The 27,820-nt window shown below is 41.4% G+C and overlaps 1 protein-coding gene across 2 annotated transcripts; it reads left to right on the top strand.

Annotated features, from left to right (window-relative positions):
* Nucleotides 1-2,502: 2,502 nt before the first annotated feature.
* RB195_007255 (uncharacterized protein) lies at nt 2,503-27,171 on the top strand (the record flags this gene model as incomplete). 2 transcript variants are annotated; one of them, XM_064180790.1, is made up of 22 exons in its annotated part: nt 2,503-2,606; nt 8,840-9,011; nt 9,705-9,882; nt 12,039-12,153; nt 13,037-13,127; nt 13,184-13,312; nt 13,365-13,454; nt 13,762-13,865; nt 17,431-17,552; nt 17,738-17,838; nt 18,454-18,587; nt 18,663-18,870; nt 18,960-19,050; nt 19,192-19,290; nt 23,712-23,797; nt 23,933-24,057; nt 24,143-24,293; nt 24,362-24,477; nt 25,253-25,371; nt 25,772-25,957; nt 26,902-26,994; nt 27,047-27,171. In XM_064180790.1, the coding sequence occupies 22 exons, from the start codon at nt 2,503-2,505 to the stop codon at nt 27,169-27,171; spliced, it is 2,739 nt and encodes a 912-aa protein (XP_064037631.1). The 2 variants fall into 2 exon arrangements, with proteins under 2 accessions (XP_064037631.1, XP_064037632.1); XM_064180789.1 differs by lacking the exons at nt 2,503-2,606; nt 12,039-12,153 and adding exons at nt 9,075-9,137; nt 11,440-11,488 and having other exon boundaries at nt 8,943-9,011.
* Nucleotides 27,172-27,820: the final 649 nt, after the last annotated feature.

Raw genomic sequence — 27,820 nt, 5'->3', positions numbered from 1 at the left:
CAATAATTAATAATTGAGTTACACAAAGAAAGGGATGAAGAGTAAGAAGCTGACGGAGCAATGCCATTTGAAGCAAGCTACATATTTTTCTGTGACGTTCATATAACCCCAGTACAATTACTGCAACGCTTTTAAATGAAGCCACGGCGTGCATGACATTATACAAAAAGATGAAGACAAAGACACAAAAGATGACTAACACTTTCAGAAAGAAATACAAGGATAACAAGGTCGATCGCAAAAAAGAAATTTATGAAAAGAAAGGATTTGTTAGATAATACGTATCTACATACATCGTACATGTAGCTGTTTCTCTCAAGACTTTTTCCTAGAAATTCCTTCAGTGATTTTCCTCACAAACGAGACTATTAGGTCAGCAAAACTAGGCCGTTCGTAATGGCGCAACTGAATGAACGGGGTCTATTCGTGAGGTTATCAAACTGCTCGCCAAAGTTTCTCCAAAGTAACCTTCAATGATGTAACTTCAAAAAAAAAAACTGCAACAATCTCACAAGTGACAAACAAACACAATGCACTTCAACCGTTCCTCTAACACGAAAAAAAAACTTTTAATTTTCAAACCACAACAAAAAGTGTATCCATGACATATCCTTGAACATGTGTTTCTGAAGTAACCTAGACATTAATTTAACGGGACATCTGAAAGAACGGAAACGTTTGAGAACTAATTGTGAGAACTGATGATACTTAGAACCATTCGATTCACCAGTTTTCACAATGAACGCGCCTTTGTTCATTAGCCCCTTATACATCACAGTTGGTTCAGCATTCCAGCTAGTTTACGTCACTTCGCGAATAAAGACTTGAAATTTGTTGCGTTCCGCTTCTTGCGAAGTGCAAGTTCACGTTCATGATTAGGCAAACTTTCATCTAGCCACTAAGACCGGACTTCCCAGATTGGTCAACGTTCCGCGTTGGAACAGTGATTATTCATACTCCTTTCTGAAGCGACATACTATAATTTCATCCCCGTGGAGAGTTTGTGTTGATGTTGTCTTCATGCACTGGGAGTACTGCTATTGGTGCTTTTGTTATTATGATCTATACCTAACGTAAAGTACAATTTCGGAAAGTTGAGGGTGGAAAGTTGTTACAGTTTGCCTTGTTCTATATCTATCTTTTCCTTCTCGTTGAAGAGATGGTAAGATCGAGAAAGCACAACAAGAACGTATTTTCAGGCCTCTAAAGAAGATGTAGTCAAGAAAATGTCAGGCAGTATGACGAAATAAAATACCTAACAAGCTGCGCGGACAATATATTTCTAATCTACATAAAGAACGCCTAGATTCAAGAATATGAGAGCATGGAACTTATTATCTTTGAAAAAAAAACAGCACCTAAACACTGGAAAAAAACAACACTTATGCACATAGGTCTCAGGAAAAGAATCCACATTCAATTGAACTAATAATGAATTTGAAGGCAGGAATGAACGGAACTGATTGCTAATGAAGACTGGAATCAGAATCACTACGTCGTCTTTTGATGCTTAAAGTCACATCACTTTTCGGAGTGTACTTCAAGTTAAAAAAAAAATACTCAACAACCTCAAAATTAACTGAATCCGCACCCTGATCACCACTCTTCTAAAAGAATAACGATTAAATCTATTAAATCCCCAGCCCATAATGGTGTATTTCCCAATAAATATATACGAAAACAGATACCATTGAATTGCAGTAATCTTGAAAAATATAAAGTCAAACAGGCAAAAAAGGAGCGAGAGTACACGTGTTATTTAGAATGTTTAAAGACCAAAAAAAGAAAAACGAGCTGATTCGAAATCAGACTAAGCAAACGCATTCTCACCAATTACCAAAAGTGAGGAAAAGAATTCACGGAAAAGAAATGAACTATGCCTGAAAAAATGAACAGGAATTTGCAGACGACCTTAGCAAAAAAATGGGGAAGAAACAAAAAAAAAAATAAGACGAAGACAGTACTGCGTGATTAGAAACTGCAGGTCCAAATATATAACGGGACCATTCGGGAACCAGGAAGCTTTCTCAACGAGAAAAAAAAAACACGTTACTCATAGAACGAACGATAATAACAAACGCAAATTCTTAAGCTTACAAAAGAAAGAAGACATTTCTCATCGACGTTGAAGAACCATCCACAAAGTAAAGCGTAACGTAAACGTCAAAATGATAGGAGAGTGTTATAAAGATCGAGAGCAGCTCAACAAAGGTGAGAATGCTGATCGTAGCCGCTTTCTCCCGGAAACGATCGCGGATGAACGCAAACAATAGCACGGCCGGGTCCTGGCCATCAAGTGAACCTCACGGGAGACACACGAACGCAAATAATGCACGCGATTCACACGATTGCGATGCGATCACAGATTATCACAGAAACTGGATAGCTATGTGGACCTGTCCTAGCCGGCCTAGCTAAGCGAACTCGATGCAATTATAACAGCAATTTCTGGAAACATCGTCGCGGGAAAGAGGGAGGAAATTCAGCGACGATTGAATGAAGATGGACAAGGAACCAACAAATGAACAGAAGAACATACCATTCCCAGGAGACCTCTCGTTCAAGAATCGTCGTCATGCACACGAAACTCGTAAAGGCATGGCAGTGTGATTAAAATTAGATCTGGATGACCTTGTTATGTGGGTCCGACACATCGATTCGAATGAGCGCATTCACCAAACGACAAAGCCCCCAAAGGCGGTTGCTAAGGTTCCACGAAAGCCACGCGTGAGGACGAACATAGGACAACACAGAAGCACTAAAGGATGCACCAATGAAGTGAAACCACAACTACTTCAATATAATCACCAACAAAATATTTTTCGGCAAAAATTATAAATGGCACTAAGCATAAAACTGTTGGTTATATCCAGAAAAAGTTCAGTGGCGTCACTATCCGAGAGGATAATGGAGGACAGGACACAACAATAAGCAAAGAGAAAGAACTTTATAACCTTACCGAAGGAATCGGAAAAAAAGTCTTCCCTGGATGAAAATTACATCCATTCCCTTACATTAGTAGAAAAGGACAGCAACCAGAATAAAATGAAGAAAACAAGCACAACCTACCATATGTAAACAATATTTGCAGTGGCAAACACGCACACAAAATCTAAGTCCACTTTTATCAGCGGCGCTCAAATATAGGTTCTTTGCATTTAGCACAAAAAAAACCTCTGTTAACTAATAATACTCTTGCTCAGTTTTGGTCCCATACCGTAGTTTCGGATTTAACCTAGTCAAATTGAACTATTTCCAAATATATCAGTACAACAAGCACGATTAATGGCACTTCACGGCAAGAAAAAAAAAAAACTAATGCGTAAGATACTCAGTGCCACAATAGTTGCCACAATAAATTAGAGTACTACAATGTACATATAAAAATAACAACAATAACGAAACATATGGAATTCTCAATATTTATACTTGCTGTGATTGATTGAAAAAAGAAGAAAGAATAGGAACCAACGAGTGCTGAACATTGCACAATGCAGATACTTTCGTTTCGCCATGTATCATTCACCAAATTCAGCATAGAAAGTAATATTCAAGGATCATAAAGCGGTAGAACGGCTGGAAGAACGTTGGTTGAATATTAACTGCAAAGTTCTGACCAAACAAGGTCGAATTTTGATCGACGTCGACAAACAACAAACGCGACGAAGGTAAACAAGCTGCGCTCGAATCTTGGCAATGTGCCCGTCACGGCGCGAGCACCTCCGCTTGGGACCTACGCGTCGGCGGTGATTTGCAGCCTTTATTACAGAGGTCGCACGAGGACTGCTTTTATTCTCAGAACGTTCTTGACGTTCAGCTTACAAATGCTATGGGTTTGATGTGGACATCAGGAACAATGCGGCCATGTTCTCGGAGACAATTTCAAAGGTCGGGAGACTTATCTGATCCGCGGATCTTCGCCTTGAAGAGATCTTAAAATTGATTAGGACCCTTTAAGCGGCACCAAAAAAGGCTAAGCTATTGGTTCATGGAAGGTTATTTTCAAATGTTATGTGCTAGTGCTGTGTTGTAAATCAAATTCCCACGCACTGGAGAATGGAGCGCTTTTTCTAACGCTTCATCTTTCATTTCAATTCGCGGTTTGGCTCAGATTTGGAATAGGCATAGGATAGATTGCGTATCGCAGCCTGTAGAAAAATCTTTCAATAATTTTACTTTGGAAATATTAAGGAAGAGATCGAGATCCATTGAAAAAATCGCAACATTTCCTTTATATTTCTACCAATATTCAAGAATACATTTAAGAATAATAATTAACAAGATTACATTTAAGTTTCACGTCCAGAAAGGTGCTATAGGGACGGACCACCATCACAACGTTTATGACTTCGTTATTTCATACGGGAATCATACGATAATTCCCGCCTTGTAACATCTGAGCTGTTGGCGCCAATGTTCACGAGTTTTGTGTTTCATGTTTTGATTAAAGTGGTTAGTTTTCCTACGTGTCGAACGGGAACGTTCGAGAAAGTTTACGATGTTCGGTTCTTTCCACCACCACGTGGGAACAGGACCGTAGTTTTAGGAATCTCAGCGCAAACGTGAGGGATTTCCTACAAAGTGCAAGGGCGTCATTTCAAAAGAGTTTCTTGTTATCTTAGCGGTAATCGAATGAGTCGCATGCGGTGGATTAGCACTAGAGTACCCGACGAAACAACTCTTTACACCTGTATGAATGGCTAAGTTCATGTTACATTAAACGCGATCTCATTTCATTATTCGTGCATTTGTAAGGAGTTACCTGGTTGTAGAAATTGATGCCTCTGATTTGCGAATATGTGAAGGTATCTCGCGTTTTTGTCCGCATTCTTGAAAAGTGGAGGGGGACCCAAAATCAAAAATACCTGCAGACGCTGCTTTCAATTCGCCATCTCGACATTATCCCTACGGTAAGATACACACTTATAGTAGGCTCAGAGCGGCATGAAGCACGGTGCAGTTGCGTAAGCGGCTGCGCTCGAAACGGCATGGTGGAGATAGCGGTTGGAATCGAGTTAGGATCGTCGCGAACTGCAGCAATGGACGGTGGTAGCAAGGGTCCTCACTCGAACTTAATCGCTACGCTCCACCGCACGGCTTCGAGCGCAACCGCATACGCAACTGCACTGTGCTTCATGTCCTTTTAACCTTACTATATAAACTTGAATAGGGGATTCAGCGAGTGATGCTGTATACGTCATTGGAGGTTTTTGGAGCTATGGCGTTTTTGTCGTCACTCGTCGGTCTATAGCAATAGCAGTGTCACTTCAGAAGAAAAAGCGCCGACGGAATGTTGAACCGTAGGTCGTGACGACTCAACACGATTGTGCGTGTGAAGTTGTCCGTTTCTGCTCGAATCTATAGGAAATCGTTGAATTCTTTTCGCTACTTTCCAAAAGATATCACTCATGGGTCCACTGCACATTTGCAGAGACTCTTAAAGGCATCACCCCACGAATCTGAGGTGGTACCGATTTCAGCTGGAGTATTCGTATACGGAATAGTGGATTATGTAGAGGGAGGCGATTCCGTCCATTTCTTCCTAATTGCCGCAAAAAACGGCCCTTAATATACGGCGAGCGCACGGGGCTGACGCGCTCCAGTCGAACTTCTTGTAAGAAATAGAGCGCCGTAACGCCCGAAGCCGTATCTTCCGGGCCGTTTTTTATTTTTCCAAAAAAAAATTGCAATTATTTGCGTTGCTAATTTTACACATGATAAAATGGACAGAATTTACAAAACAAAACTTTTTACTTTTCTTTTTTTTTTCTTTTTTTTTTTTAAAAACCCCATCATCTACTATCCCGTATACGAATACTCCACCTGAAATCCGCACCACCTCCGATTCGTGGAGTGATGCCTTTAAGGCCCTATGCCCATATCGCTCTTTAGAAAATAAAAAAAAAACCGTTTAACATATTTACTATTGCAGCAAATGAAGAAGGCAGGCAGCCCCTTTATAGCGAGACCGCACAACTAACGTCGATTGGCAACCAAAAAGCACGTGTTGGTCCTACAAATGTCCTTAAGGTAGCATACCACGAATCTGACGTGGTGACTGGCCGTGGCGAATCCACGGCAAAAGCTAGGGATGGAGTTGTAGATTAAGGAACCGAAGTGGTACCGCTCACCTCTTTTTAATCTTTCTAAAAACGGCATGGGAACCGCTTTAGTTCCTACGATGACCATTAGAACGTTCCTCTATGTATACGTTCTGGTCTCCTCAGCAACCTATTCACAGGTTTCGCTTGAATAAGCGGTCAAGGAGAACTCACTGGCTTTCGACCGCTGCGCAGCTGGATGAGACGCGTGTACAAGTGTGGACCGTTGCAAGTCAAATCGTCTTGAAAAACGGACTCTCTCACGCCTTTTTTCAACTAAGATTAGAGAGAGAGAGCGTGAGCGGAGCCACCCTTGATCCCGAAATTTACGACCCCGTATAGAGTTTGTTCATCGGAAATCCATACCACGTCAGATTCGTGGGGTGATGCATTTAAAGGGATGAGGGATTCTTGGAGATTTTCGATGTTTCTTTCTGTCTCCCACTGGGAGGGGTTCAGGATGTGTTTCGCAAGTATCATGTCGAAAACATGAAACATCTGATTAAAGAAAGCATATAAATCTGAAGCAATAGGTTGATCAATTCAACTAACTCTTCACAGTCATCAGTTCACTGAATGAACAGGTGCAAAGTGGATCAAGGGCAACTCCTTACTCTGAAATGAGTAACGAATCCAGATGGCGCTGGTCCATTTCGTGCAAGAAGGGCGTAAAGAGTGGCTTCGTCAGGTGAATTGATCTATCTTCATTATGATGATGCTCGCATTTTGTCGCTAGTGTGCTGTTTTGTCTTTACACTGTGTTCCTGCTTTTTTTCGTAATAGATTTCCAATTCCATTTCCAATTTTTGTCGAAAATATTTTGTTGGTGATTATATTGATCACACGTACATTTTAGAAATGCTGCTTATAAATTTTTGCTGTAGAAAGTAATTTATTTTTAAGTGAGATTCGATGTTCTCAAAATTTCAACACTGTGTTTCTCACGAATCAATTCGTAGCAATCACAGTTAATTATGTCTATTTTGCTAATTGATGAAAGTCACTAGCAAACGGTACTTTTAAACAGTTAATATTTTTTTGTGGAAGATCTGTGAGATTCATTTTCTCGGAAATTTTAACGCTATGCTGTCATTTGTTCTCGTTGCTATTACATCGTAGAAATAAATGGAACGTTGAATGTACCACAACAGCAACAGCTTCGAGGGACTGAAATATCCAGAGAAATATGGGTGTGGAGTATCATTAGTGATGGTGCAAATCGCGTACTCTTCGGACAAACGGTTATGAAAGGCTTCTCCGTACGATGCAATCAGGGAGTGCGTTCTGTGAATGAGTAAAATTTTAAAGGCATCACTCCACGAATCTGAGGTGGTACGGATTTCAAGTGGTGTATTCGTATACGGGATAGTAGATTATGGAGAGGGGGTGATTCCGTCCATTTCTTCCTAATTGCCGTAAAAAACGGAAGATAGGCTTCGGGCGTTCTGGCGCACTATTTTCTACAAGGAGTTCGAGTGGAGCGCGCCAGCCTTGTGCGGCATCTCCCTAGCCGTTTTTTACGGCAATTAGGAAGAAATGGACGGAATTACCCTCCTTTCCATCATCTACGACCCCGTATACGAATACTCCACCTGAAATCCGTACCACCTCAGATTCGTGGGGTGATGCCTTTAATGTTGTGAACAGATCTCTCCCGATATTCTTGCATAACTAATCGATATCAATCCTTTGCAGCCACTATCGTTTGATTGTGATCCCTAACATGGAAAAAAGAACCGAGAAACAAAGAAGGTGTGCAAACGTATGCGTTTCGCTTATATAGCTGCGCAAGCACCTTCATTTGATGCCTCGCTGTGACCTTTTTTTCACAAATGCCACAATTTTCAAAATGTTGTTCTCTCGGATTTCAAAGTCGGATCAAAACGACGTGAAGATCGGGCAGTTGCGAAAGGGCTACGCTCGAGGCGATGGAGCGTAGCGACTACACCTCAGGAGAAGCCCTTTCTATGTAGCACCACTCATCGCTGGAGTTCGCGATGGTTTCACCTAGATTCCAACCGCTAGTTCTACCGCGCCGCTTCGAGCACAACCACTTTCGGTACTGCACCAATCCTCATGTCGTTTTGATTCGACTGGATATTTCGCTGCGTTGCAAAGGTTATTCGATGTTTTTGATATTAAATTCATGTACGAACACTGACTTTTAAATCGTATATTACTTGGTGACATTAAGCAGAACTTGTGCACTTCTCTCAAGAGCATTTGTGCAATGGGATGTACCGTTTTCTTTACTGATTCATCTTTCAGGAATTGCTTCCGTTAACAGAATTGACTCTCTCAAGATTTCTTCTGAGAAAGTTTTCTTTTTCCCCTCAGTAATCCGGATTTGTCACATTCACATCCTAACTCTGTTATTAACAGATCCTTCGTTTCTTTCGTTTGTATTTCTTGAATTATTTGAAATTTCTGCGATGTCATGAAAGAGGAATGCAAGTTCAAGAACCGTAACAAACTTTGTTTCACACCACCAAAGTAGAAGATAACTGGTTCATACGACAAACTCCTGGAATATTCGCGTTACGGAATCGGGGCAGTTCTGATTTCTTTTCCTATAAAGATGATGTTCGATTGAAATCTCATGTAGATGAAAATAACCAGAGCAGTTTGGATCTAACATCTCGTTCATCTTTTCATCACTCATTAGACTTTCTTTTTTTTCTGAACAGTCACTAGCCTTAGGGTAAAAATTAGGGTAAACACCTAATTCACAATTGCAGCATAGCTGCTGGGACGAGGAGTGTCACCTTGGAAACGTGGCGCACGGCAGCTGCGCTATTCCCTATCGCGTCTATCGCTCATCGTCAACCGAATCTAAAAACAATGGCAATTCAGGCCGTGGATGATCTCTATGAAGGATTCGATGACTACGTTCTTGCTTACGATACTACGGTCAGCAAAATTTTCGTCAATTTAATGGAGTTATAGCTTACTACGCGCCGTTTTCTTTTGCAGCAATTAGCACAAGATCGAGCGTTTCAGCAGGCAGTGGCCAGGTCAAGCCATGGAAGAAGACCGGTAACTCTATTTATTTATTTATTTATTTATTTATTTATTTATTTATTTATTTATTTACACTGTGTGCTATTATTGAATAAAGTGAATTTAATAGTCGGAGTTTGTTGCATGATTCAATAAAAGTGCAATTGCAATAGGAAGACTATAAAAAACAAACAAGCGATTCTAGAAACGATTAAAAAATAAGCATCATTATCCAAATGAATTGTTTTGGCTGCTGTAAAACAGCAATTTAGAGGGAAATGTCTTAGTTCTTAATTTATGTATTATATAATTTTATAGTAATAAATATTAATACATTAACAATATAATGGAAATATATTTTGTAATTTTCTTTCCAATTTTTAATCATTTTCTATGTTTACAAACTTTCTCACATTTCACAGTTAATCCTATCGTTGTTCCGAAAGTTTACCAGAAAATTTGTTCCGAATACAGAACAAATTTTCTGGTAAAACATTTTCTAGAAATAAAACACCGGAATTTTCCTAATAATCTCTTCCTGGAAAACAAATATATTGTCTTAGAGGTGACCAGTATACCTTACTCCACAGAGTTTTTTTATAGACCACATCGATGGCTGGACGACCTCCATCCGCTTTTGGAAGGGCACCGAGCTCCAGCTATGGCGGTGCATCTTCATACGGTAGTCGAGTGGGCAGAACAGCACTAGGGACAAGAAACGAACCAGTCAGACCGATGACGGCTGTCAGGGCCGCTGGTTACACGTCTTTTGCAAACAAAGGTGTGTAATTCAGATTTATTCTTTTTATTTATTATTATATTATTATGTGCTTTTATTTTATTGTATTTAAAGCGTTCCCTTGATCTATTCAGCATTTTGAGTTTTGAGCCTTGTGGATACTACTAAACACTTGATCTCTGGATTAGTAGAATTAGTTTTGCATTTTCATAGTTATTCCTGTCGACTATGTGTTTACACTACACCACAAAAGGGAACAGAACATGGGAAATTTCACCAAACCTTGCCTTTGCAGGTCAAATTCGATTCAGTCTCTACTGTGATAATAGCTCATCAGAACGTAGATGGGATCGCAAAATAAAAAAAAAAACAAGCGCAAGTGATTATAATAAGGAAATTATTCATTCCATAATCAAATCTCTAAGTGTTGATCATTCAGACGTGCTGTAAAACCAAACATAGGCAAAACTAGTAAAGATCTCCCTTAAGCGTGTTTTTCGGGTTGTGAAATGGAAAACAACCTGCTTCAATTCCATTTGTGAAGAGGCCGATTACTGAGAATTTTTCGAAGAACCACAAATTGAGCAAAGATGGTGTGCAGTCAAAACTAGGCTTGAAAACGAGCGATGTCGAAGTAGATTTCAAATTTAGAGTGCCCACCCTGGATCGAGTTGCCAGTCTGCATTTTAAAGACAGTTTACCTCTTCATAATGCTTCGCAAACTTTACTGTCCTGAAATCGTCTTAAAAACCAAAAAAAAAAAAAAGAACTAGACGTAAAGCGCACTTTAGGGCATACCGCAGAACGCTATTTGCCCAGAAGTTTACAGTCTGTAGGAATCGTTCCCAGGATAACATCACATAAGCAGTTACGGAGGAGTCAGCGTAGAAAGTATCTGGCCTCCAACCCGAGGCAGAGCTAAAGAGAAGGAGCTAAGCGGAGATCCCATAAAATAGATCATAAAATGGACTGCAGCTTCGCCGGAAGCGCAATGGAACCACGAGACGGAATTATTTGCTTATTTACTAAATTACTCATTTTCCTGCCTGAAGCTAAACAACTTTAGTCTTCAGGCAGGAAAATAAGTCGAACACTTGTAATTACATTTCAAGCTGCCTAATCACGTTACTCTGTTTTCGTTGAAGCATACTTGAAGCTCAGGCGATGACCTCGTTCGAGTTGGATTGTTCATTGTTATTCACTTGATAGGCCTTTATTTCGGAAGGAAATGTTACTTACACTGGCATTCGTAAGGATTATTTTTGACGGATCTTCCTATTTTTCCCCAGACTTTCTAGGCTAAACTCTAACTTTCTTACATCGAATAGTTCAACAATTAGAGAGACCACCTGAGATCCGTTTCCTTATGCTCTGTGAACAAATGTCTTCCAGATCTCAAGCCCACGTTATCGTTACATGCCCATATTTCATCTAACTTGTCATATTCCTTGAAATGTAAATAATAGTACAGTTTTTTTGGGAGTTGTTAAATAAGAAGCGTCGAGTTACTAACCAGGTTAGAACTAGTGGAGTATATGTGTGTCAAAGATTTTGCTGCCTGTTTTGTTTGTGCTTGTCTCAAATGGATTTTTTTTTCAGTGCAGGCTGCTGAATCTGCCGCTTCTTCAGAGCCAAAAAGCACTGAGTCGTGAGTTACTTATATTGTTACTAATTGAGTTATTTCTATATCTTTTTCTACTGAAGTAAGCAGCAATTTTGAAGTGTACTTAAAGGCATCACCCCACGAATCTGTGATGGTACGGATTTCAGGTGGAGTATTCGTATACGGGATCGTACATTATGAAGAGGTGAGTGATTCCGTCCATTTCTCGCTAACTAGCGTAAGAAGCGGCCCGTTAGATGCGGCGTGTGCACACAGCTACCGCGCTCCAACCGAACTCGTTGTGGAAAATAGCGCGCCGGTACGCTCGAAGCCGTATCTTCCGGACCATTTTTTACGGCAATTAGGAGGTAATGGACGGAATCACCCCCCTCTCCTTAATCTATCTCACAATCTCCTTAATCTACGATCCCGTACACGAATACTCCACCTGAAATCCGTACCACCTCAGATTCGTGGAGGGATCCCTTTAACTGTAGTGTTTAGTAGCCGTAATCTGACCAGAATGAGCTGAAAGATGGTGCAATAGGGCTGTTGTAAGCTGCTGCTTTCGAAGCAAGACAGTTCTCAACTACAGCAGACGACTTCGAGCACATCCTTGCAATGCAGCTAGTGCTAGAGCCAGAGTATCACGAAATTGACGATTTTGGGGTCTCTATGGGACAATACAGAGCTGAACTCGTCGAATGCGCGTACGAGCGAACCCACGCTTAATTTCTTCTAATCATTGTGAAAAACCACGTGGAAAATGGTCCTAATTGATGTTGACGTACATCAGAACGCACAGTGTTCACGAGCGTGCGGTCGACAGTCAGAATGACGTCTCCTCAGCAGCCTATTCAGGTAAAATTAAGGAATAGCTTGCTGAGGGAACTGGAGAGTGTACAGGGATGACGCGTTCTAACGTGCCTCGTAATAACTAAGGTGATTCCAAACGCATATTTCAGAATGATTAGGGGGAGTTGAGCGTGGCCACATTCGAACTCGTAATCTACATCTCGAACTCTCTATTCCCCCACAAAGAATTAGGCATCGTCACTTCCATGATATCTTGCTTTTGACTCACTTTTTTAGTTTTCCAACGGGAAAAATTGATGCATTTGATGCCGCAATACGACTGTGCAACAGAACTACGAGAGTCTGCTCGGTTTTCAGTACTCAAGCTGGACGAGGGTCTTGCAACAAAAACGCAGTAGAATACAACACGGAGATATAGCAAAGTCGAAACGACATGAAGTACGGTGGCATAGGCAGCTGCGCTCGAAGTGGGTTTGAGGGAGGAACATTGCTGGCACTAGTATTCCTTGCAGTTCGCAATGGTCCCACCTCGATCCCTAACAGTGCCGCACCGCTACGAGGGCAGCACCTTAGGAAATGGATCCGTGCTGCATGTCCTTTTGACGCTACCATAGTTTTGACTGCGCTGCATGTGAAACAGCGCATGCAGCTGCGTAAAAAGTAAGAAAGTGAGAACAGGTGGAGTAGAAGTAGAATTAAAAACAGGATCATTGTTTTGTTTAGCTGTCTTATAGGTAGAAAATCTTTACTAAATGGTGTGGCCATTTTTCGATTCAGAATCGAAGAAAAATGTCGAGAAATGGAGCAACGTGTCATGGATATGCTCAAGGAAAGCCTTTTTGCATCCGAAAGGAGAAGTTTCAAGGAGGTGATCGTCAATTATGTCTCATGCGTTTGAATTACGTATAAGGGAACTCCTTTCAGGCTTTGGACAAGGCAAAGGAGGCCGGAAGAAGAGAGCGAGCGGTGGTGAAGTACAGAGAACAACAGGGTGTCGTTGAATCCATGAATATTGATCTCACGTTCACAGTACTATTCAATCTCGCACAACAGGTCCTCCTATGATTTCCTTACGATGTTCCTCTACAGATTGACGAATTTTCAGTATATGGCGAATGAAATGGCCAACGAGGCATTAAATACATATCAGATTATAGTGAAAAATAAGATGTTTCCGAACTCGGGAAGGTTAAAGGTGAGTCTGTGCAGTGAGGACAATTAAAGTAGTTGAAAGTGAGTTTTTCTTGAATTCTTTTTATTCATATTCTGAGGCGGATAGAAAGTTATTTATAGAAATTTAGGTGCACAGCTTGTTTATTTCAAGTTAGTTTGTTCAATAAAAAGAAAAGCTCTATGGACGCTTCACCTAATTCTTCTGCATGTTGGACGTTGGGAAAAAATAGTATTGTTAAGATAACAAGAAGAAAAACAAAAAGAAGAAAAGAAGAATAAGAATATTGATAAAGAGACAAGACATGTTCCAGCCGAATTTTCCCATTCAGGTAAATATTGGAAATATCTATTTCAAGAAAAAAGATTACAACAAAGCAATAAAATACTACCGAATGGCTCTAGATCAAGTGCCCAGCATTCAAAAGGAAACCCGGTAAGTGGTTCTAATCCGATTTTCATTCTACTGTTTCCATATTTTGATGTATTAGAACCTTACGGTCCCTATAGCGGTTCTTACAGCTTTCCAGCGCTATGTCAGGCTAGCAGCTCAGAGTTTGCGACCGCGAAGACTGCGTTTTTGCGTTCCCCCACCTCCCTAGTGCCCTCGAACCAACAGGCGCGCGATAATCGCGATGCGATAAAACTGTGGAAAACCGAAATAGGAATGAAAAGCGAATTGACGCAGCAAGTTCTGATATACGATTGTAGTAAACTGAGCGTATATAATTGGAAATTAAGGAAGGGAATTGAATTCTTCTATACAATTAAAAGATACGTCAGAGAGATTTCAAAGATTGATTTGTTGAGTGATAAAAGTGATATGTGTGACTTACACTGACCTCATTTGAAAAATTCTGCACATAAGGATTATAACAAAAAAGATGCTCCAGAAAAAAACACTAACACGCATATATTCTAACACATACAACAATTTCACACATTTCACGCCCTATCTGTCTTAAGTAAACTCGCAGCGCATGAGTATTTGTTCGTCACAATGTCTTTCAACGACTTCAATGTTCAATTTTTAGTTTAAAAACTATACGCACAGTGACTTTGTGTTCGAAATTAGCAGTTATACCAGGTCACCTTCGCCTAATTCTTCACAAATCTTAAATGATTTAAATTAAAGGATAGGATAAAGATATTGACTAGTTCTCAATACTTTATATGCATTCTTTAAACTCCCTTTAACATTCCACCTTTTTATCGCTTCATTTCTATGTATTCTCTGCATAAAATTAATAAGACAGGTTTGGTGTATTAGTAGCAAACAGAGACCTCTGTATCTGTGAGATAAGCTTTTAGGTGCAATGTCTGCGAAGTGATTAGTGGCGCCTCATAAGGCGTTGGACGCCATTTTTACTTAGCTGGATGTGCAAAGAGGAATGTCTGGAGAGCGAAAAAAAGAAAAGAAGTTTTTATGACACCGAACAGCGGAACAATATTTAAAAAATCCCTTGTATTTTAAGAGATGAGTGGGTGCTTTCCATGTAACAATTCAGAATAGACGATAAGAAATGATAATAAGCACTTCCAGTTACATTTTTAAACGGTATTTCACTTTTGTAAATTTCTTAAAGGGATCATCTCACGAATCTGAGGGGCTACGCATACGCACGCTTTAGCTGTTACGCATCGTAACAGCTAAAGGTGCAACGAAAAAAACAATAGTATGAGCAGCGAGATCAGCAAGACGTAACACACGGAAAGCGACCAAGCTGCTGTCTCGATTGTGGTGCTGTTAGGCATCGGCCGGTGCAATTATCAGCGCTTAGTAGCCCCATGGATACATTATATGGGTACCTCGACCGTTTCCCTTATGTATGGTGTCACTTTTCCATTAGAGAAACCGATAGTTCAACTGACAAGTCATCACTAGAAGTCAGTAGCTGAGTTAATTGAGGTCCTAAAACCTAAGCATTGGTCTTCGAGGATCCATGTCGTGTAGACTAAAGAGAATAATAGAAGATAAAGGCTCAAAGTATCCCATTTCGTGAGGATTTCTTGAGGAACCCAACAGTCTTCATAAATGCTACACTACTTAATCCAAAGGCTCTCTTCAAGATTCTACCTTGGTAAGCCAGATCAATGCAGAGAAATCTGGTTTTTCTTTCGTTGGAAATACTGCATAATATAACTTTCTATTCACTTTTGGTAAGCTTGTTTGGAAGCTTTTGTAAAGTTGAGGAAGCAGTAGTTACAGCTCTTTCTTTTTTCTTTGTAGCTTTGGCCTAAATGTCATAGGTCTTCTAAGACTAACGCTTAGGTTTTTGAAGCCTCGACTGTATCAGCCACCCACTTCCATGAATGACCTGTCGATTGATGAACTATCACCACCTCAACTACTCTTCCGCTTTTCAAAATGGAGAGCCATTTGTTACTTAAAAGCATCACCCCACGAATGTGGTATGGTATGGGTTTCCGATGGCTGATTGCAGAAACGGGTGAGATGACGCTCATTTCTCCCTAGCCGTAAAAAACGCCCAGAGGATCCGACGCGTGCACAAGGTCGTAGAAAACAACGTCCCGGAACGCTCGAAGTTCTACTGGAGAGCGCCACCCTTGTGTACGCGCAGCATCTTCCGGGCCGTTTTTTTACGTCAATAAGCGAGAAATGAGCGCTATACCACCCGTTCTTTCTACGACCCCGTATAGTTCTTAGATATCGGAAATCTATCCGATCCCAGGTTCGTGATGATGTGCTTTGATCGAGCACTTCATCAATGTTCAGCATCTTTTGATCGGAAAACGAGCTCCATAACAGTACATTCACAAATCCAACTAACTGTAACACAAACTTCCAGTTGAATATGACGATGAACCAACATATAAACCCCAAAAACGCTTAAAGCACGTATTTGCAGATAGCGATTTAGCATCACCTCGCTGTCTGACCGAGCCATGCGCTGCGCGCTGCCTACAGCCCCGAAAAGCGCTGTGAAGTGTTGGCCACCGAAAAACAGATACTAGCTCTCAGTGGTTACCATCGCCTGGTCAAAACGACATGACTACTTGTGAAGATCGCGTAAGCGGTTGGGGTCAAAGCGGATGGTTGAACTGGCAGCTGCGAGTGACTCGGACCGAAGAGATAAGGAGAAGCGATCATCTCTTCAAAACGTCATCTTCACTGCAAAGTTCCGAAGGCAACCGTTTACGCAACTGCACTCAAGTTAAAGGTAGCGTATCACGATTTGGACGTGGAGCGGAACCTACAGCGAAACCATAAAGAGAGGGTAGTAGATTTTGGAATCCAGCATTGTTCCGCTCACCTTTTCCTAATCGTCGTAGAAAACGGCATTGAAGACACCTTTTTTACGACGATTATGAAAAGATTGCAGATTAATGAGGTCTCCTCACAGCCTATTCAAGTAAAACCAATGGATAGGCTGCTGAGGGCACAAAGGCGTACCTCGTAGGAGCTAAAACGGTTCCCATGCCGTTTGGACGACGATTAGAAAAAGATGAGCGGAACCACACTGGTTTCTCCAATCTGCTACTCGAACTCCTCCTGTCGCTGTAGCTTCTGCACCACGTCAAAATCGTGATACGCTGCATTTAAGAGTTTCGACTCGACCATATCTGCTATTTTTGAGCTCTGCCACAAAATTGCCTGAGCCCGCGCGAAATCGAACGTTTTCCAGAAATCTTTTTCGTACTCTTGCCATAGTTGATATGAAGCTCGGTGCACTTGCATAAACTGTTGCGATCGAAGTGATGTGGTGCAGCATAACCGTCAAGATCTAGAAAGCACCCTTGCTAGCATCACTCATCCCTGCAGTCCGCGACGGTCCCACTTCTATCCCATCAGCACCTCTTCGAACGCAACCGCTCATGGTACCGGGCTTCATGCCGTTTTGAAGTGACTATACAACACGTTCAACAAAAAAAATCTGTAAGGCCGCTTTAGCTGCAAATATTTGCCAAGTATTGTCAGACAACATTATTTAGGTTTTTCCCGATAATATAGTCGTCATCACTCCTTAAGATTCATTAAGGATAAATATCTTGAATAACATTGGTGTTGCGTTCATCAAAATGGGAAAGTATGATGATGCGATGTCAACATTCGAGCACTGCGTTGATGAGAGGGCTGATTTCAAAACGGCACTGAATTATGGTGAGTCGCAACGATTAAAAACTTTAAAAGTGCGCTCTTTTTTTATTCTAATGCTTTCAAACCGTTCACATTTCTTCTTTCTACCGTTCATGAAACTTGCACTATTTCATTAACTCTGTTCCTTGCCTGTCCACAACATTTCTTCTGGATGATTATCCAGTCACGAGAGACAGCGTATATTTCAGTACTAACAGGATATTGCCTCGAAGATGCAGATCGAATGCGCGACGGTTTCCAAAAATTGCTCGATGTCCCACTTGACGACGACGATGAGAATAAGTCCAACGTAGGTTATGGGACCGGGGGAACGAGGAGCGAGGAAACGTAGATCACAAGGATTTTTCTTCTATTATTATTATTGAGAGAGAGCTGTGAGATAGAGCATATGTGTGAAGGGTAAGAAATCTTCAACGATATAAAGCGACATGACGCACGATGGAGTTGTGGAAACGGCGCGACGGAGATAGCAAAAGCATTCGGAGACAACTGGTTGAACGATAAGTTTCCACAAGACTAGAAAATACTGGAGAGAATTCTTCCCACAAAAAAATAGAGTGATTCAAAAATTCGCGCTTCCTGTGCTGCGTTCCGCAATACTTCAACGACCCTGCAATAGACGACAGCGTGCTAGAACCACCCCACATGACAACATGAACCACTTCATCAAATCTTTTCTAAAATCTTGCTGTACTGATAGGTCCTATTCTAATAAGAGACGCAATTAAAATATGTTGCATTCAAGCATAATATATAATACAGGAAAAGTATCATAAGATACAAGCTCTTCTTGTGCCAGCTATTCAGTCACGGAAATAGTCCACTTCAAGACAATCTATTCTCTACTTTAATACATCTTTTTCAACCTTTAAATTCTATCTTTGCTTCTGTGATATTATTTCAGGACAAAGATGATGTGTTAGTGACGGAAGTGCTTAACAGTGACAGTCTTCGGCAGTTGGCGCGGCGCCAACGGGCGGAGGCAGAACGAGCGATCCTTACGGCTGCTAAGACGATCAGTCCTGCTATTGCTTCAGAGTTAGTAGCACCTATTCTACCTATCCGGTGTCCTCCTGTGATGTGAAGATGTTTTTAGCCAGAGCTCTATTTAAGTTTTGCTGCTGGCTACGAATGGTGCGTAGAGACCATCAAGCAGTCCGTTCATGCTTCGTTAGCCACGGAATTGGAGATGAGCAAAGCGGGCGAACTGTTACGGCATGGCGATCTCGAAGGAGCGACCGAAGTGTTGAAAGTGTTCCACGCTCAGGAGTCCAAGATTGCTGCTGCAGCTGCGAATAACCTATGCATGCTTAAACTTTTGGTAGGTCATTACGATACTTTGAACTGAAGCTAATCATAACTATTTTCTGATGAAGTCTCTTGCAATTTAAAGCTGCATATTGTTTTTAGCAAGGTGGTGAAAAACTTCAAGAGGCTGAACAATACTCCGAACAGTCATTAGCACTGGACCACTATAACGCTAACGCACTTGTCAATGCTGGTGAGTTTCGCTTTGTTAACACGGAACTGACATAGCCGGAAAGAAAAGAGAAATCCTTACGAAAAATAAGAGGAAAACATGCAGATTTAATAGCTTGGAATTACGTTTATGAAAATTCTCATTAAAAACGGAACATTGCAGTATTCAACTATAACAGAGGTGGGGATTATCGGAATCCTGCAAGTCTTAAGCTTCTTGTTGGCCAACACTGTTTCCATGTGAAACCTTCGAATAATGTGGGTATTTGAAAAAACAGAGGAAGGAATAGGAATGGAAGAAAGTGATATAATTGGCTGGTGTGGATGACAAATAGGTGATTAAGAGAAGGACCTTTTGTATCTCTGATTCCTTGCATGAAAAACAGTTAATTTGATAAGATTTCTATACGCCTTTAATGTAACTTAATAACACCTAAACAAAGTTCGCCCTTCCTCTGTTTTAATACCGCCCCTCGCCCTCCCCAAATATCACGTATTATTAAGAGCATTATTTTTAATTCGTTCCGACTTATTTAGACAACTCTCACCATCTTTCTTTTCATATTTTTCCGCGACTATGTAATCTTCTGCGTCTCTGTGGTCAGAAGAAGGTCTAAGACAGTTGTCTTCGTCTCCATGAATGAGTGGAGCTTGGCCGTGTAGAGGCATGCTTGCATTTCCTAGGGGTTTTCACCGAACACGTAAGGTCTCGAAGGCATTCGCGGAGAATACGACTGGAACCTCTTCACCGTTCCCCGGTGAGGAGACCGCATTGACTTCAAACGCTCGCTCGTAGACGCGGCGGATAGACAAGACTAGCACGTGCAACGTATCTCGCATTCTTCGTGAATGTCACAACAAAAATATGAAACAGACAAATTCAGATATCAGGTGAATCAAAAGCATCAGGCTGCTCAGTTTATCCTTTGAAGCAGGTTTTCCAAAATGACGAAGTCACCTTCACTGCTTTCTCTTCATCGTCCTTCAGGGGTATAAATAATTGTTTTGTCAGGTAAACTGAGCACTTTGAAACTTTTCGTACATCTTATTTTTATCATAAGAGAACGGACACTTATCTCAACAGAGCGGCATCTAGCACACTACATTAGTAGAATTGGTCTTGGCATTTTTTTTATAAGGTACCATTTGAAGAGAGTTCTGCTACACATGTATAGATGTCCAGAGAAGGCTTTTGACATATTTGAACCTGTTGTGGATTAGACGATCAGTAGTCTGTAAATCGTTGTCGAAAGGATGTTCAGCATATCTTGAAACGTCCTTGAAAGCAGATTGGAAGCGATCATAGCTGTCTAATACGCAATGGAAATTATTTTCCACAGAAGTTCCACAGAAGGCTATCGCTTTAAACTATGGACTCGACTTAGTCGGCAGGCTGATGTTATCGCCTGACGTGATTACCCGCATCTTCGCCGAGGTGTGCCGTCCTTGAACACAGCTCTACCCAACCTTCTCGATCTTCTGCGAGGGCACAGGCACAGAATCATTCGTCGCTATTCCATATTCTGCGAAACCTTACGTCTCGTTGAACTACCTATCCAGGCCGAATGTCCTCAGGTCCTCTTTCACCACTTCAGTCCAGAACTTCCGTTTTCGGCAAGGTGGCCTCTTCCAGCGTGAACCCGACAAACTCCTCAGAACTCGACAATCTGCTGGTCTCCTTAATATATGACCAAAGAAGCGAAGATGATTTTCTGCAGCCACCTTCGACGGCGGTGCAAGACGTTGATATTCTCCACGTGTCAACCGTCGATGCGCCACATCGATGTACGCGTAAAGATCTTTATTGTGGCATACCCTATGTCAAAAATAGCCTAACAGCCGTCTAAGGAGCTTCCTTCCCGTGGAGTTAAGCCTCTCCATCAACTTAGACGGGCTGCCCAATTCTCCGATCCGTACATAATAATCATAGGTGCCACAGGAACGAGCCGGGCCCTCCTCTGCTGAAGGGGATTCAGCTCATGAGATGCAGCGCAAGTGATGAAGGTCTTTTCGTCAACCGTCCTAAAGTGAAAGGGCTCAGAGCAGCGGCTTCGACTATCGCATGTATGATAATGATGAAGCGAACTAAGGATAGGGAGACTCGCAGCTTGACTTCGTTAGTGAGGGGGTCGATCACAGGCATTTCATTAAGGAGTTACATGCAGAAATGGCGCAGCGCATCTTTCGAATGTCTTTCTCATAGCTGCTGTTGTTCTTCAGCATACAGCCGAGATAAGAGAACTCACCGACAAATTCACCGACAAAAAAAACAAACAACAATCGGTTGCCCGCCCACCCTGATTCCCGTTCGAGGTTTCGAAGAGATCCACATCTACTTGCATTTATCAAGGCGTTGACGTAGTCCATAGGCTACAGCTAGCTTTGATACAAGGTTGACAACATGCTGAAGTTTTGTACTGCTTTCCACGAATGTAACAACATCGTCGGCGTACTCGAGATCAGTCAAGGGGCACCCTGATGGTGCTACCACGATGTCGCCAGAACAGTGATCTTCGAATGATGTTTTCAATAGAGAAGTTGAACACGAAGGATCCCTCCACTGCCCCTTGTCTTACTCCAGTCACCATCTCAGACGTAGTTGTACATTCGGCTGGTGTTCGAGCTGCAGCAGTTGTTCGTTGATTCGTGTCATCAACCAAGCAAATGAACGTTTCTGGTACTAGATCGGCGCGGGCGGCTTTGATGAAGAGAATCTAAAGCGACTTCAAGATCCAGAAAGGCTAATTGCATTGACTTCGAATACTGCTCCCAGATTTCGTTCACTCTCTTAACGATGAACACCAAACAACCGTATTTCGGCAAAGACAAGAACCAGTTTGCTCATCGCGCGTTGTTTCTTTACGGTAGTTAGTAATTCAGTCCAGGATAATCCGCTCCAAAACATTGTACATTAAAAAAATACTTCCTCGATAGTCCCTAGGGTCCATGACGGATAACTTCTCCTGGAGTGGAATCATGATCGCGTCTCTACAGGTATCGTTTCGTCAATCTATATTGATTGGATGATCTTTGTAGTTTTACCAATCCCAGACGGCGAAAATATTTCAGCATTTCTGCGCTAATCCCGTTGGCTCCACCACATTTCCCATTATTTATCTTTTGTATACAGACCAGAACCTCGACTCGGGGACTTGGTTCCTCGTCAGCCACATATGTCAGCCTATAAACGTGCTCGAGTTCAGGAGCTGACGGGGCCTGCTGGTTCAGCAAGGTCTTCAAGTGATCACTTCAATTTGGAAGGGTTGCTTCACCGACAGCCACTCCATCGGCAGTGTTGAAGACTGGAGAACATCCTTTTTATCTTCCCGCTATAATGCTTCAGTAAAGCATAGGCTTTTTGCGGGTTCTTGTCTTCACTCGCCTTTTCAAATTCCTTTTCTCTTGGCGTCCACTCGTTCTTGCTGTCTTTATGCAGTTGATGAAGCTGGTTCCTTCTGAGACGCTTTTCTTTACTGAAATCGCCAGTGCTATGGGCAACATATACAGAACTGTGTGTGGATCTTGTCTCCACAGATGCAGAGGCAATCTTCTTCACACAAAGCTTCTTCATGGTCAGTTCTGTAGCATGAAAGACACACGTTAGCGGAATTTCGTTCTGCATTCTTCATCTTTCCTCTTTTGGATATCCGACTGAGAAATGTTCCTCTTTAGAACGTAGCCGAGCTGAAGTTTAAGAGTCCTCATCTTCGGATTTTGTGCTCTTTAGTCGCCAAAAGGATTAATCCCCGCCTCGTGAGCTAATGGCGTTCATAATTCCTCTTAAACGTGCAAGGTGTGATGAGTGCCGTCAATTCACATAATTCGACCAGACCGTCACCGTTGTCCGAAGTGCACTATGCTGGTTAATGCCATTTTCCTAGCACATCGGTTTGTTGTTCAAGTACCATCTTCGCATTTGCGTCTGTTCTGATAGTTATCACCTTCTGGTTGGATATTTTAGAGATAAACGCACTGACTTCATAATAGAAGACGTCCTTACTGTTTTCCTTAGCGGCTTCGGTTGGTGCTGAGACACTGATGATCCAGAGTTGACGCCCTTCGCGATTCCGCAGTCGTACAAAGGCGGATCTAGATGTCGTTGAGCCAAATTCCTCCACCAGGCTGTTGTAATCATTTCTCATAGCTATCGCCCAAACAACCACTTTCTTCTCATTAGCATCACCGCTGTATATGGTGTAATTTTCGATGCTGATGACGGGCCGATCTTTTATGCGTGTTTCCTGCAGTGCAGCAAAGGGCACAGAGAGATATCGCAGATGCCTAGGCAGGGCGGTTTGTTGGAGTTCACTCGATAGTTAGTGTTCGGAAGTTCAGCGTGACGAAACGAATGGTTGTTGACAAATATCCCATGCTTCATTTAGGTGGTTGACATTTCAGATTATGGGGTTTGGCGATGTGTTGGACGAGAGCACCTTTTTGCAATGTACGGGATTTTTTTTGCCATAAAACACACAGGTTATATAGTCCGTACTTTCCCAATGCACACTCTAACGCCTTATTACTTAAGTTAAAGGAAGGCCACCGGAGGCAGGTAGCAATCACATTTGTATACACGGCCCGTATATTCAAACTATTCCGAGTACTAATTATATCATTGCTGCATAAAGAATGTAGGTAGAAAGTATAATTATTCAAAAACCATTACAATACGTGTTTTATTAGGGAACATCGCCTATTTGCGCGGAGACTACGATAAAGCTTATGTGAACTTTCGAGAAGCACTGAGCAATGATGCCAGTTGCGTTCAGGTACGCTCTTCAAATGATCAATGGCAAATCTATCAATCTAGAATCCAGTTGTGAATCCATTAATGGATCCTTCAGCTTTGTAGTGACAGAATGTAGGTTAAAATTTTCCGGAAACGTCCACATTAAATATTTTAGGCTTTGTATAATTTGGGTTTGGTGTGTCGTCAACAAGGAAACGTGGAACAAGCACTCGAATGTTTCTATAAGCTGCACAATATTTTGCTGAATAACGTGCAGGTTTTGTGTCAGTTGGCAGCTATGTGAGTTCATTTCACTCTTCCAGTCCTGGAAATTCCAGATAACGAATAAATTTGTTCTCCCCAAATCCGTAATTATCCATTACAGTTACGAATCGTTGGAAGACACAGCACAAGCTATAGAGTTATACAGTCAAGCGAACAGCTTGGCACCTTCGGATCCGGCTATCCTTGCTCGCCTCGCTGCCATCTATGATGCGGAAGGCGATAAGACTCAAGCTTTCCAGAGCAATTACGACGTAAATTGAATTCAACTCATTTCCAAAAGACACTAGTAGATACAAGGATCAGATAATTTGTATTGTAGAGCTATCGCTATTACCCATCGGATCTAAAGGTAATCGAGTGGATAGGCGCTTACTACATCGACGCACAGTTCTCGGAAAAAGCAGTGAACTACTTCGAGAAAGCATCAATTATGCAGTAAGTTTTGATGTAGTTCAACTTTCCGTATATCTTTAAATTTTGTTAGCAGAAATTGTTCACTTCATCAAACATTTTTGTTTCTTGCTTCCAAAATTCTACGGATTAAGAAAAACCTAAGAGAAGCTAAAGACATCCAGACGAAATATTTTTCGAACATTGTGAAATGCATATTGGTGACAACTTATACGTGGATTTGTTTGAAAAATTAGCCGAGGAAAATTTTCTCGTCAGAGATTCTGGGGCCGAGAAAAATTTTTTCGTCAGAGAACACTGTGCTTAACCCTTCAGCAAGAGCCTAACTCGACTGTAAGCCGCGCTTTTTTTGGTCGCATGGGACGATGCGGCACCCTTGCAACCCGCACACTTTCCGTTTTATTTATCATGATTTCCCTCTAGAAAACGTCTTCTGTACTTCATGGACTTATTACCACTAATTTCATTTCTTTCTCAAAGAAATAGCTCGTAAAAGCCGATTGGCGTCACATATGCAAAAAAGCGCGTTGCCTCAATTTTCCAAACAATTAGCCATCAGTACCCGATGCACTCAGAAATTTTGAGAAATACTCATCGCCACCCATAAGCAAAAGTAGTCTTTCATTCTGAATTTCCAGAGAAGATTCCCATTTTGATCAGTTCCTCAGTTCGTTTTGGCTTTAAATCGTTTGAGAAATGCATTAAAATGGTTACGGTTAATCATAGCCGTTGAAATGTGACGAGCGAAATACATATTCTATCATAAATGACTGTACTACCAAACCCACGTATTTTCCAGACCGAATGAAATAAAGTGGCAGCTGATGATGGCATCTTCACACAGAAGAGCCGGAAACTACCAAAAAGCTCTTGACCTCTACAAAAATATTCATAAGAAGTTTCCGGCGAATATTGAATGTAAGTTACAGTGTATACAATGGGGAAGTTCACAATGACCATCGGGAAGTGTTTTACTACTAAATCAAGGAAAGGAAAAGAGATTTGGGTTGTAAAGGGCCAGATTAAACATATGTGACAGACGTCCCAAAACTCGTTCAACAGGACCAACGCGACGCGTGCGCAGCCCACTCGAGCACTTCGTTTCTACGAACTTCCTGATGGATTGCACAGGAAAACTGCGGCACTAGTGTCCGATCTCGTCACGAACGCTTCGCATTACTCCGATTGCGCTCATGCGTGAAGTTTGCGGTCATTATTCGCAGTTATTATATATGGATAATAACCGAATCATTGAAGATTCCAAAGCATAACGTCTGCTGATCCTAAACGTCATTCATCTAGGAAATCATTGTTTCAGGTCTGAAGTTCCTCGTGCGAATCACAACCGATCTCGGCATGCCGGAGTCGAAGGAATATATGGAGAAGCTAGGCAAAGCTGAGAGAGTCCGACAATTGAAAATGCAGCGGGAGTCTGATAGTAGTCAAGGAAAGAGGCACAGTGCACATTCAGCTCACAGCTTGCCACCGCCTCAAGGGGGCTCAGGTGAGTTCGGAGGGATAGTTAATACTGAGAGTTTCGAAGAAAGCGGTTACTCTATAAATTGTTAAGCGTATGGCAGGTATAAATAGATGTAATATCACATTTCGTTATTAATTCTTAGAATGTCAAATAAAATGAGTATAGCTGATCAGCATCGACAAACATTTCACATTTAAATTTCACGAAAGTAAGATTTAAATAGGGCATCATTCGAATGAGCGCGCTTTTTATGCTCTAATTTTGTATTTTTCTATCTTGGTTAGGTTTGTTTAGACGTTAAATGGAAGTAGTGAAGAAAAAGAGTTCCGTTATCGGTAGTCGAACCCGCGACTTACAGATAAAAGCCATAAATGGTAACTACTAGATCCCAACGGATCCGATATTCCTACAATTCGCTCTTGTTCACAGACAAACAATCGCAAACATCCGTCTCAAAGGTACCGTAAAAAGTCCTCGCACATCCTAGCAGTGATCGAGAAATGGTTGTATACTGTTGCTAGTGTTGTGAAATGGCGACGCGGGAAAACATGCAATATCCCAGCAGAAAGACCAAACATCCTCTACAAATGCAATATTCAGACTCACCCCAAGCAATTGATGCATTAAGCAGCCGAACAAGGCAACATTTCATACCCCTATGATTCATTAAGCATGAAAATTATTCGATGAAACAACTTTTTACATCTATATAAATGGTGGAAAAAAATAAAATAAGGGTGGAACCTGTGCAGGATTCATTTTATTATTTGCAAGGATAGAGAAACTAATGCCATGTTGTATTTTTGAAGACTTTTAAAAACTTTAAGATTTGTAGCCGATATTCATTGTTTTTACTGTGATACTTGAAAACTATATCTCAAATAAGGTTTACTACTTAAGGGCCAAAAATAAGAAATTTGCACAGATGATTTCAAGTAGATGGGTGATATGTGGTAAGCTTCGTTAAGGTGAACGTCCAACTTCACTAAACAGTCTAAGGATGTCGAGTGCAAAGTTCAACTTTGATGACCAGCCTTTCTCAATCGCTCCACGAGACATGAGTATGCATTTCGTAGTTTTTTTCCTCCTGCAAAATTTGCTGATATTTTTCAGAATCTGCGGATCTCTCATATTCGGACCCAGTAGGAGCAGGAACAGCAAGACCGAAGACTGGCCAACGAAGACCTAGGACAGAGGACTCATTCGAAGAGCTCGATGATTCACTGCTACCACAATAAATAAGAGGAAACTTGTAAATCATTTGTAGCATTGCTTGTTAGTAAGCTGATCAGCATGAAGTTTCGACGTTTTCAGATTCCCCTCTTTCTGAGGTTGCAAACTAAAGAACAGAATTTAAAATTGGAAAATAGTATAAACTCACCATAGAATAACTAGAATTATCTTGCGCTGATCATTGTGATAAATGATAAAATGTATGGTGTTAGTGAGTCCAGAAATCAGCTTAATATGCGCGAACGCGTTCACTTCAGTTCAGAATCGTTTGAGATTTACGAACGCGTATCTTGATCTTGCGAGACCTACTTTGTACGATATTTATTCACTAGTCTGAACGTCCGACTAAAGCCGCACTTCACACTTTCTGTGGTGCTCGCTTCCCTCGCCTTCTCTGATCAATAGAAATTAATAGTAGTGGTATTTTCTGTAAAATTAGACTTGTGTTTTCCGAACAGCGCTTTTTTGTTTAAATTTAGGCGTAAGATTTTATAGTATTCTTTTTAAACGTGTCAGCTTTACATTCAGAAAACACTCAAACTTCGGTTCTAAACATTTCTTCGATACCAGTATAATACAGGCACGAAGAAGTACTCGAAGTATGGGTTCTCCTCCTGTTTTCGCTCAGCAGTTATCAATGAATGCTGTTTCAAC

Source organism: Necator americanus, chromosome I (genome assembly GCF_031761385.1).
Source record: "Necator americanus strain Aroian chromosome I, whole genome shotgun sequence".
NCBI lineage: Eukaryota > Metazoa > Nematoda > Chromadorea > Rhabditida > Ancylostomatidae > Necator > Necator americanus.
Note: the sequence above shows the minus strand (reverse complement) of the source record. Positions and strands in the feature narration are given on the sequence as shown.